This window comes from Myotis davidii, unplaced genomic scaffold (genome assembly GCF_000327345.1).
Source record: "Myotis davidii unplaced genomic scaffold, ASM32734v1 scaffold425, whole genome shotgun sequence".
Taxonomy (NCBI): Eukaryota; Metazoa; Chordata; class Mammalia; order Chiroptera; family Vespertilionidae; genus Myotis; species Myotis davidii.
The window spans coordinates 4,276,699-4,288,325 of NW_006296413.1; the positions used below are offsets into that span (position 1 = coordinate 4,276,699).

Here is an 11,627-nt window from a genome sequence, read left to right on the forward strand (position 1 = left end):
CCTTTTGTTTTTTTTGGTCCAAACTCAAATCCAAAAGACAAATGGAAATCGAGGAATTTGGCCTGTCCCTGCCTTGACCCCCTGACTCCTGAATTCAGATTCCTGGCCAGAGGGGCCTGGGGCAGGCCCGTGCCCATCGGCTCTGGTTAGACCAGCCCCGATGCCAGGCTGCTTATTTCTATTGCTTTGTTTTGTTCATTTCCCCCCCTCCCTCGTTTTTTTTTTCTCTCTCTCTCTGATTTAGTTTCTTTCTTGGTCTCCTGAAAATCCATGGAAAACACCATCCCATGACATGCTCCGCTCTGCTCACTGTCACTCCTGGACAGGCCCCTTGAGTTGGAGGAGGGGGCTGGGGTGAGACCTCCAGTGGCAGCCAGCGGGGCAGGCTCCCTGAGGGGGGCAGACGTGGCCTGGGAGGTGCACAGCAGCCTGGGACCAGTCCAGATTGCTCCTTCAAGTCACCAGTGCATACCAGTTTGGGGGCTGCCCCACGCTGGCTGCCAGGGAAGAGGTGACATCCCTACCCTCGCTTCTCAACCTTGCGGGTTCCTGGTCCCGCCTTCCCCCACATTCTGCATGGCACGAATGGTCTTTCCCCCCACCAGGGACAGCGTCCAGTCCCCCCACAGCTCTGCTGCTCTGACTAACACTGTGTTTCACACTGTCTTCCTTCCCCTCCATCTCTCCCCGTCTCTGTCCCCTGCCTGTCCAGCATGGCCTCTACCCGGGGCTGCTTCCTCCCTGCTGAGGGGCGAGAGGAGGAGGCCCCGCAGGGGTAAAGTTGGGGTGGTTGTCACCAAGCTCCTCTGTTTGGGTTGGACTCAGTCCCTGGGAGTGTGGGTGTGGGTGTCTGGATAAATGCAGCTGGTGTGCGTCGGTGTGTGGGTGCAAGTGTGTGTAAATGTTGGTGTGTCATGGAGGGGTGTCAGTGGGAGACTGTACGCTGTGTTTGTGAGAGTCTGCTGGTGACTCGCCATGTGTCCGTGCCGGTGTGAGCCGGGGCCGTGTGACTGCGTGTGTGTTGAGCCTGGAGAGGGCTCTGGGTGGCAGCGGTGTGGGGGCAGGAGCTGGCCGCCTTGTGTGTGTGCCTGCAGGGCCTGCTGCGCCATCCCCTGGGATCCCTCCTGCCCACCAGGTCTGGGCTCTGCGCTGGCAGGCGGTTAGTCATCGCCTATTAATAATGCGGAGTGATTGAGCTCTGGCCCGGCGACCCTCCGGTGGACGTGTCTGCTCCCATGGGGCCCACGCTGCATGGGGCCGATGCCTGGCCTTCCCGGCCTCCCAGGTCTGTGTGGCTGGCAGGCTGGCAGGGAGGGAAGCAGGATAACTAGGCTCCCAACCAGGGGGGGTCCCCCACCTCCCCAGGGGGGCCTACCTCTCAGGCCTCTGTTTCCCTGAACCCTGGCAGCCCTGTCCTCTGCTCGCCCCTGAGCCGGTGCCCCTGGCTATGGCCACCCTAGCTCTCCCCAAGCAGAGGTCTCATCTGGTCACACCCAGCCATCCCACGTTCAAATGGAGCCACTCGGGGTCCCAGCACCACCCCTCCCAGTCTGTTCCCCAGGTGCTGCTCCAGGTTTAGCTGCTGCCGCTCCCCAGGCTGGCCTGAGTCCCTGTCAGGACCTCTCTTTACAGCGCTTCCCGGGGGCAGGGAGGCAGGCTGGGGGCAGGGAGGCGGGGTCAGCCTGGGCAGCACACCGGCACCTGGGGAACGCCACCTGAGGGTGAGGGCCTGCAGACCCCCTCCAGTCTCAGTTCAGTTAAAAATGGACCATGTGACCTGGGCTAAAGCTCAGTCACCCAACGGGCTGACGACACACCTGCGTGCCCTGTGTCCTGGGGTCCGTGGAAGGTCAGCAGGGGTAATGCAAGCGGAAGCCTGTGTGCTCCGTAAAGGGACCGGTAACTTTATGAAGCTTATAAAATGCTGACTGAGCGTCTCGGTGTTGCCAGGGCAGGGGTGCTTTGTAAGGGTGCAGTTCCCTTCCCACAGCAAACCCCGGAGAGTGCGCTTGCTCCCCCACTGGAGACCCTATTCCCCTCCCCTTAGGACCTAGTCCTAAAACAACTGCGGGAAACCCCAGAATGCCTCAGGAATTGGGTCTGGGAGGAGGAGAGACGGGGTGCATAAGCTGGTTACGAAGCAAAGAGCCCCGTGTGGTTCCCCCCTGGCTCAAGTCTCTTCTCCGAGGGCTGTGCTCCCCAGTGCCAGCATCGCTGTCGGGGGTCAGGGATCAGAGCCGTTGCCCCGGGGTGGCCCGAGTAGCCTTGTAAACCCCGATAAATCTGTCCCAGGGACCGGCCTTTTCAGGGAAGACTGGAGCCAGGGGACAGGGCCCCGAGAGACAGGGTTCCCCTGTTCTGATTCCAGGGCGTTCTTCAGCCCGGCTCTGCTAGTTCTGTATTTACTTTTATTAACTCTTTTCTTGTTATTTCAACATTCTTCCCTGAGGGAGAGGGTGAACCGGTTGAGAGGTTTGGATTAGTTGTGGTCGGGCCGATGGAAGTTTTCTTGTAAAAATAATAATAGTTCTTTGTACATACACCAGGGGCTCTGGTTCCTCGAAATAGCTCTCACTTTTTGAATATCATTTAAACTCCATGACTGTCTAGATTGCAGGCAGAGGTTACTCCCAGTTAGCAGATGGGGAAACTGAGGCCCAGAGAAAGCCGGTTGTGGAAGATTCCAGGGCTTTCATTTCGGCTGTCTCGTGTGAGCCGCAGTCAGCCTGGGTGGAGGGCGCGTGGTGGGCTGTTAAAGCCTCTGACAGCCGAGAGTCAGAGGGAGGACGGATTGTGTTAGAAAGCCGTGGAGGCTGAAGGACTCAGGATCCTGTCCCTCAGCTTTTCCAAATCCAGCTGCCAGGACGCATTGCGGGGCTGTGCCTGCTGCTGGGCCACCCTCCTGGGGGTCTTTCCAACCAGTCTCTCTCTTTAGCTTCTCCCACCCCAGACAGATGGCTAACCGTCAGCATGCAGCGGGCCTGCACACCTCCCTCTGACGCCCTCCCCGGCCGCACTCTGGCCCCACCCCGTCTGTTCCGAGTGAGCCACCCTCGGCTCCCGGAGCCCTCGAGGACCAGATGACAGAAATGGCATCTCCCAGAAAAACAAAGTGCTCAGTGATTCAGTTTTGCCTACACGGTCACAGGGCTTCCTGACTCCCCAAAGCCCATTCAGCCCACCCACCGTTCAAAACACATGTCCTCACTCCGTCTTATTCTCCCCACAATGAGCCCCCTCCCGGGAGGTTGGGGACTCTGTGATCACAGCAGGGAGCTGAGAAAGGCTCTGCGTGAGGGGGGAGGGGGCATTTGTGGCCAGGGCCTGGTTTTACGTCCTACCGGCCTGCCTACGTGCAGGGAGCCGAGCAGAGGAAGGTGAGGTCAGTGGGGAGGGTTGAGAGCCCTCCCAGCGGGTAGCCCAACCCCTTGTAGCACCTCTAGCCACCCTCCCCGCTCCTGGGGAGTGGAGCTGGGGCTGGGCGCTGGGTTCCTGTGTCTTCTGTGCTCCCCGCTCTGCTCCCTGGCTGGGCCTGGCTTTGGGGCAGAGCTGTGGCTCCTTCCTTCGGGCCTCCTCAGCCCCGCTCAGGCCCGCCTATCTGTGTGGAGTGGACTGGCTGAGCGGATGGTCTGGGTTGGGTGCCGAGTCTGCTGTGTCTTGGGGCCCTGGCCGTGGTCCTGCTGATGGAAAGGATGCTGGTTGGAAATGAGCCCATGGAGACGTCCCCCTCTGCCGTCAGTGGGCGGTGTGTGTGAGCAGGTGTGTCTGGGGTCTGTGATGAGTGGTGTGTAGGGGTGGGCAGAGCGCCTGGGGCACCCTCTGGTGGGGAAGGTCTGAGTCTCATGTCCCTTCCCTTTCTCAGCCCACAGGGATCTGTCCTAGTGGGGCCCCTCTCCCCTCCTCTGCTGGAAGGAAGCGTCTCCTTCCTGTACCCCTCAGCTCTTCTGCCTCCATCTCTGCTTCCCCCTATCTCCCGGCCTGGCCGGCATGCCTTCTCACGTGGCTGTGCTCTCTCGTCTCCTGCTGGGCCCGGCCCCGCCCTGGCCCTCTAACCCGCATGTGCCCTCGAAGCAGTGGCTGTTCTGTGTGGCATGCCCCCCCTACCCTCCTCCCCGCCGGCCCTACCCCTCCCAGAAGCTGTGCGGGGGGGCTGGGGGGCAGGGGCATCCTGAACCCCCAGGGTGGAGGGGGACAGGGGACTGAGTCCCCTGTTTCCTGCTTTTACTAACAAACCCACCATTTTTGTGTCTGGACTTTGATTTGTCTGAGGAAACAGTTGGGTTTACTAATCTGTCATCTCCCTCCTTGCCTTCCCCAGAGACCTTCCTCCATCCCCTGCCCTTGGCTTCCTTTCCACCAGTGCCCGCCCCACTTCCTCTACTTCCCCACCCCTGGCCGACCCCCTTCCTCCGTGCATCTCCTGATGCTCCTCCCCCCTCTCCTCCACCCCCTGGGCCAGGGCTGCTCCACAAAAATAGTTGTGAATTTGGGGCACAGATAGGAGGGTGATTAAGCCCACCCTATTCTACCAGGGGGCACGGCTTGGCAGCAATTTGCATAAGGCTGTGGGGCAAGGTCAGATTTGCACCCTGTCTGCAGGGGAGTTGAGGAGCCCCCGCCCCCCTAGTCAGGTCCTTATAATTCCGAGGGCAAAGGCAGGTGAGCTGGCCCAAGGGACTGGGCCCAAAAAGCCCACAGAGGGAAGAAGATGCTTCCAGGGCGGGGAGCGGGACAGTGCAGTGGCCGGGCGGGCTGGGAACAGAGTGTACTGACGGGGCCAGACGAGCCTCTTCCTGGGGAGCTCTGGGGCTGGGCAGGCCCTGCCCCCCCCGAAACAGGGGTGCCTGGTTAGAGCAGTCTCGGAGGACTGAGGCCCTGCCCACCAAAGGCCCCCGAGGCATAGGATGGACAGATGGCACACAGGCCGTGGCCCTGCCTCCTGAAGTGACTTGGTGTTCGCCTTCAGTGACTCTGATGTGTCCCTGGGCCTGGCTGGGATTAGGGGGTTACAGGGACCCTCAGGTGCCCATTTTTTTTTAAAGATATTTTTAATTGATTTTTTACAGAGAGGAAGGGAGAGGGATAGAGAGTTAGAAACATCGATCAGCTGCCTCCTGCACACTCCCTACTGGGGATGTGCCCGCAACCAAGGTACATGCCCTTGACTGGAATCGAACCTGAGCCAACGCTCTATCCACTGAGCAACACCAGTCAGGGTGCCCATTCTTTTTTAATTAAAAAAACAATTGTTTTATTGATTTCAGAGAGGAAGAGAGAGAGAGAGAGAGAGAGAGAGAGAGAGAGAGAGAAAGAGAAACATCAATGTTGAGAGAGAATCATTGATTGGCTGCCTCCTGCACGGAGCCCACAAACCAGCCATGTGCCCTGACCGGGGATTGAACCGTGACCTCCTAGGTTCATAGGTCAATCACTGAGCCACGCCGGCCGGGCCGGGTCCCATCTTCAGGAGCTGACTGTGTATTTGGGGTGACCAGGTGTAGGCTCAGGAACTAGCTAGTGGCCCAGTTCCGAAGTGCAGGTGGAGGGCAGGAGGGAACAGAGTCTGTTCCAGGGAGACCCCTTCACCTGCCACCCGCCCTGTCTTTTCCACCCTTTCAGCCCAGTCCCCTCCTCCCCTCCCTCCAGCCCCTCTGCCCGGTCTAACCTTGTCTGCATGTTTTTGTGACTAATACTTTGACCCTTCCCTTTTCCACCCAGACCCCCACTTCCCAGCCTCGGGTGGGATGGAGGGAAGAAGAAATAAACAATAATGACCAGCGCTCTCCTCCAAACAAGACCCAAAAGCTTTCACACCTCCCTTCCCACAAAGATACCCCTTATCATCTGCCCTTGAACCTAGTTCCTCCAGCACAAGGTTTGATGGTTCCCAGGACGGGGCCCCTGCGCCCTGGTTTTGCTCAGCCCCCCCCCACACACACACACTGGAGGGCTCCAGCTCAGCAGGCGGGTCCGGGGGTCCTGTGGGGTAGTTCCCCTTGCTTCCTTCTGCTCATGTCCCTTAGGAGTTCCTAACACCATGCCTGCCCCACGACCATGGACTCTGGAGACCAGTCCCTGGAAGGTGGCTGGTAGCCTGTGCAGGTGGACTGGTACAGGTGGGACCGGAAGGCCCCAATCTCCAGACTTTGCTGGAAAAGGGGGTGCTGAAACACTTTAGGGGAGTGGGAAGTGGGGTGACTGCCCGTATTTCCCAGCTGACCGTCCGAAACCACAGCCTTCCTGGAGTGGGGGATGGGGACGGGGGGCGGGGTGTCTCGTGGTCCCACAGACCTCGACTCTGCCCTACGGACTTTCCAGGGGCCAAGTTCGACATTGGCCTGGGGAGGGGGTAGTCTGAGAGTTCCCTGCATTGCCACCCCCACAAGGTCACTGCTTCCCCCAGGCCACGGCTGCCCCTTCTCACCTCCTTGGAGCACCAGCCGCTCCCCATCCTTGAGTTTCTGCCTGACTTGCCAGCCCACGGCCAAGGCATCCTGAGGTTAGCCCTGTCCCCCTCTGCTCTCTAACCCGGCCCAGCTCCCTAGAGTGTGATGGTGGCATCAGTGGGGAAGGCGAAGAGAGAAAGGCAGGCTGATGAGTAGGTGCAGTACCGCCCTCTCCTTGGGAGACAAGAGGGTGACCCGAGTCGAGGGATCTGGCCGTAAAGAGACTCAGGAAAGGGGCGAAGTGGGCATCGGCCCTGAAGGATGCTCTGCCCCCCTTCTCTCCCCCCAGGCTCCAAGGCTCCAGGAATATCCCTGTTCTAGTTCCTCACGCCCTTGCTCGCTGCCATCGCCCTACTGGCTGAGGCTGGAAGACCCCTCAGTGCCCGGAGGGGGAGCTGCAGGGGAGCTGGAGCCACCAAGAAGGGCGGGGACTGGGTCCCTGCCAATCGCATGCAGGTCCAGGAGCCCCTTCAGGAGGAGGGGCGTGAGGGTGCCCTTCACATCCCCCATCCTGGAGCCCTGACCTGGGGTTTCCACTTCCATTCGGAGCCACTTCCAGGAACTGGTTCTGGGGGAGTGCTCCAGTACCCTCAGGCTTCTGCCTGCTGAGCTGGGCGTGGGGCAGGCCTGAGCCCACCCTGAGACCATCCAATCTTGTGCTGCCTCCTTCTCCCCCTCTCCCTGCTCCCCACACTGTTCCTCCTCCGAGACAAGCAGACATAAAAATGGGGGGTCTGGCCCCCTCCCCCACTGCCCCCTGGCCCCTCCCTTGCCCAGCCCTCGACTCTCCCCAGGGAGTTGATGCCGGTTGTCTCCTTGTCTCTCCCCCTCCCGCCCTGGGCTGGGCAGGTGACCATCTCGGTGGACGGGATCCTGACCACCACAGGCTACACGCAGGAGGACTACACCATGCTGGGCTCCGACGACTTCTTCTACATCGGGGGCAGCCCCAACACTGCGGACCTGCCAGGCTCGCCCGTCAGCAACAACTTCATGGGCTGCCTCAAGGACGTGAGTGGGGCCGGGGAGGGCTGCGGCCCTGAACGCTCGCCGCCTCTGTGATGGGGTCTGCGGGCCAGCCGCCAGGCCTCTGTGCTCTGGTCCTTCTCTTTTCAAAACCCGAGGCTGTTGGCTCCGTCCAGAGGCTTCTGTCTCACGGCCTTGGCCGCGGAAGCCCCGTCCTCTCGGGACCCTCGAGGCAGCTGCTGGATGTGAAGACTCAGCCCCTGTGGCTGGGTCCCAGCTCTTCTGCTCTCTGACCGTGGCCAAGTCCCCTGACCTGGCCTACTCTTCGTTTGCTCATTTGTAAAACGAGCACCTACTCCTTAAGGGGGGGTGCGAGGAGCAGAGGGGAGTGCAGACTAAAAGGCTTGGAGAACTGGGAAATGTCAACCAGGCGGTGGCCCTGACTGGCTGTTGTGACAAACGGGCATCATTGGCAGGAAGGCAGGACCGAGAGTCGGGAGCAGGGGAGTGGCTTGTTCATAGCCTCTGTGTGTGGTTCTAGAACAGCCGTGGGCAAACTACGGCCCGCCCTCCGGTCCAGTTTAAGAACCCATTGTGGCCCTCGAGTCAAAAAGTTTGCCCACCCCTGATGTAGAACAAAGGCCACGCCAGTGGTCTGGTGGAGCGGAGCAGGGCCCCCAGGGCTGGGTGGCAGCGCCCACGGTGCTGGGCAGGAGGGCCAGGCCCCAGCAGCTCCATGTCTCCTGCCCTGCCCTGCCCCTCCCTGCAGGTGGTCTACAAGAATAATGACTTCAAGCTGGAGCTGTCCCGCCTGGCAAAGGAAGGGGACCCCAAGATGAAGCTGCAGGGGGACCTGTCATTCCGCTGTGAAGACGTGGCTGCCCTGGACCCCGTGACCTTTGAGAGTCCCGAGGCCTTCGTGGCGCTGCCCCGCTGGAGCGCCAAACGCACTGGCTCCATCTCCCTAGACTTCCGCACCACGGAGCCCAACGGGCTGCTGCTCTTCAGCCAGGGCCGGCGGGCCGGGGCCATGGAGCTGTTGGACGGCTACCTCTACCTCCTGCTGGACATGGGCTCCGGAGGCATCAAGCTGCGGGCGTCCAGCCGCAAGGTCAACGACGGCGAGTGGTGCCACGTGGACTTCCAGAGGGACGGGCGCAAAGGTCGGGAGCCCTCTGGCCCCTTCTCCCTCCCTGGCCGCTCCTGGTCCCGGCCCTGACATCCTCCCAGGCCTCTTCTGTCCTACAGTTTCCTGAACTCCTCCTGCGTTTTCCCACTGGCCTCCCTGCCTTGCGCTGTCACTCCTGTCCTGGGGGAGGGCGTGGTGGAGACCTGGGGTCACACCTCCGCCCTTTCACTTACTGTGGGGGTAACGTTAGGCCCATCACTCAACCCCTGAAGCCTCAGTTTCCTCATCTACGAAAGGCGTCCCTGCATCAGGGTCATCGAGAGGGGAAAATGAGAGGGCACTGTAAAGGCCTTAGCACAGGGTCCCCCACAGAGTGAATATCTCACACCCCTAAAAAACTATTCCCAACCTTGCCTGCCTCTGTCTAGATCCATTCGACTTTCTCTTATTAATTCGTTTTAGAAATATGTACTGAGCGCAGCAGCAGCAGCTATGCAGGGCGCCGTCCAAGGTGCTGGAGCAGAGGGCGCATGAACTAAAAACTTTGCTGTCACAGAGCTGGTCAGGGGGGTCAGCGGGGTGGGGGGAGCTGACGGTGGCCCCAGTGAGGACCCCGCACAGTGACGCAGCAGAGCAGGGAGTGCCGAGGGCAGGCCGGTGCTGTCTGGAACCTCCGGCTGCTTTAGCCGCCCTCTCCTCCACTCGTCCCCAGTCCCCCTTGCCTGCCCTCTTCTTGTCTTCGGCCTAATTCACCTTGTCGAACGTGAGAGAATTATCTGGGAAAGACAGAGCTGATGTTCGTGAGAGCGGACATATTGTCCAGTGTAAGCTCCCATCCACGCCAGCTAAGGTGTCGCGCTCCCCGCTGTCACCGCGCTGGGCTGTGCGTCTCTGTGGAGTGACGGGGCTGCCGTGGCTCCCGGAAGTGTCCGCTTTTCATGGGCTGTTAGCTGTGCCTGCCTCTCCCTTCCTCGGGGCAAGGCTGCCTTCCCTGGGCTTCAGGGTCAGTGGGCCCACCCCCTCGTTTTGTCTCACGAGGCCCCACAGGGTCTCCCCGGCTCCTCGTGTCCACACAGGTGGGCAGTAGCCCTTTAGGTTGGAAAGCTGCCTGGACTCCCGGCCTCCTGCTCGCCTTGGCCTCCAGGAAGTGGTCTCCGTGGCCTCACACGGAGCTCAGAGCCCACACACGCAGCCTGGCTGGCCCCGGGGCCACTGCCTTGACCAGCTCTGGCCATGCCCAGTGGCCCACGTCCATCCCTGCACACAGCACGCATGCTTGCGCGGTCATTCCAGCAAAGCCCTCTGACCTTCCCCTGGTTTCAGAAAAATTGTAAATTATACATAACCTGAAAGTGACCATTTTAGCCATTTTAAGTGTACAGTGTAGTGGCACTGAGTGCATTCCCATCACTGTCACCCCCCCCCCCCCCATCTGCAGACCGTTTCCCTTTTCCCAAACTTAACGTCCATCCCCGTTAAGCAGTAACTCCTCCCCCTGCCCCGGGGCCCTGGCAGCTGGCATCCTGCTTTCTGCCCCATGAATGTGACTACGCCAGGGACCCCTGCAGCTGGCATATGCAGCCCTTGTCCCTTTGGGTCTGCCTCGTGCCACTCAGCAGACTGGTTTCAAGGTTCCTCCACGCTGTAGCGTGTGGCACCATTTCTTCTTACGGCAGAATGATATTCCATTGCATGTTACATGTCACACCGGTTGACGAAGGTTTGGGTCATTCCCTTTCCATGTTTAGGGCGACCTTGTGGCCAGGCCTATACTCGGTTTAATTTCCTCTTGCTCGGTGGCCGCTTTGACGCTCCTACCTGAGCCCGAATCTCCCCTAGGATAACGGTCTCCCTTCCAAAGCATTTACGATTCAGAAGCTCCGCACCGGCGCCCTCTCCTGGCTGCCAGCTGCCTCGCAGGCCCCAGGAGCTGACCTGCCGGCCCATCTTGTCCCCCAGCCACAGAGGGGCTCCCGGCTGGGGTGGAGGAGGCTGCCCTGGTGGTGGTGGTGGTGGGGGGGTGGGGTACTTTGGCTCTGCGCCTCCCCTGCCGTGGTGCTTCAGGCAGGTTCCTAGTTTCTCTGAGGCCTGCCTGCCATTTCCAAGTGGGGCCATGAAGGACCACCTTCACAGGGGACCGTGAGACTAAGCGATATAACATGTAAAGTGCTAAGGGCCTGGCACGTGGTCACAGACGCTCAGTAGATGTTAGTGGGGGAACCTTAGATGCAAGCCTTTCAGCCTCCTCAGGGGTCTGTGCCTCTAGCTCCTGGTTTAAGGGACTGGAGGGGGATCGGGGGGATGACCCGTGAATGATCCAGCCCTTTTGGGGTGTGTCCACCTCCTGTGCATCCTCTAAAGACTCGCTCAGGTGGGGAGGGAGAAGCCTGGACCTCACACTGCAGCCGGGCTGGACTGGCTCACATGAGCTGATGTTGGGGGGCCTTTGTCAGGTAGTGTCTGAGCAGGCGAGCGAGGCTCAGCTTCCCCCCACTGCTGCTGCAGGGGTGGGTGGGGAGGCCCGGCTGCCAGGCCATCTCCCTCTCTGGCCTGTGGCACCTCTCCGTCCGGCTGCCCCGCTGAGGCTCACTGTTTGGTGACCCCTAGGCTCCATCTCAGTGAACAGCCGCAGCACCCCGTTCCTGGCCACGGGGGAGAGTGAGATTCTGGACCTGGAGAGCGAGCTGTACCTGGGCGGTCTCCCCGAGGGGGGGCGCGTGGAAATGCCGCTGCCCCCGGAGGTGTGGACAGCGGCGCTGCGGGCCGGCTACGTGGGCTGCGTGCGGGACCCCGGCCCTGCCTGTCCTCCTGGTAATGATTCTCTCGTTTCTGTCTCCCTCCACTGGCCTCTGCCCGCCCTGCTCCCCTTTCCCCTCTCCCCACCCCCCTCTCCTGGGGCAGAGGCCACGGTCCTGAGCTACGACGGTTCCATGTACATGAAGATCATGCTGCCCAACGCCATGCACACGGAGGCGGAGGACGTGTCGCTGCGTTTCATGTCCCAGCGGGCCTACGGGCTCATGATGGCCACCACCTCCCGGGAGTCGGCCGACACCCTGCGCCTCGAGCTGGACGGGGGCCAGATG

The 11,627-nt window shown here is 60.8% G+C and overlaps 1 protein-coding gene across 1 annotated transcript in view; it reads left to right on the plus strand.

Moving 5' to 3' along the window:
• The window catches only part of NRXN2 (neurexin 2), a 116,296-nt gene that overhangs the window by 31,516 nt on the left and 73,153 nt on the right, over positions 1-11,627 (plus strand). Inside the window, exons 7-10 of the mRNA XM_015568978.1 lie at positions 7,296-7,457; positions 8,182-8,575; positions 11,149-11,352; positions 11,443-11,627. Coding sequence (XP_015424464.1) covers positions 7,296-7,457; positions 8,182-8,575; positions 11,149-11,352; positions 11,443-11,627 — 945 coding nt within the window. The remainder of the gene's footprint in view (positions 1-7,295; positions 7,458-8,181; positions 8,576-11,148; positions 11,353-11,442) is intronic.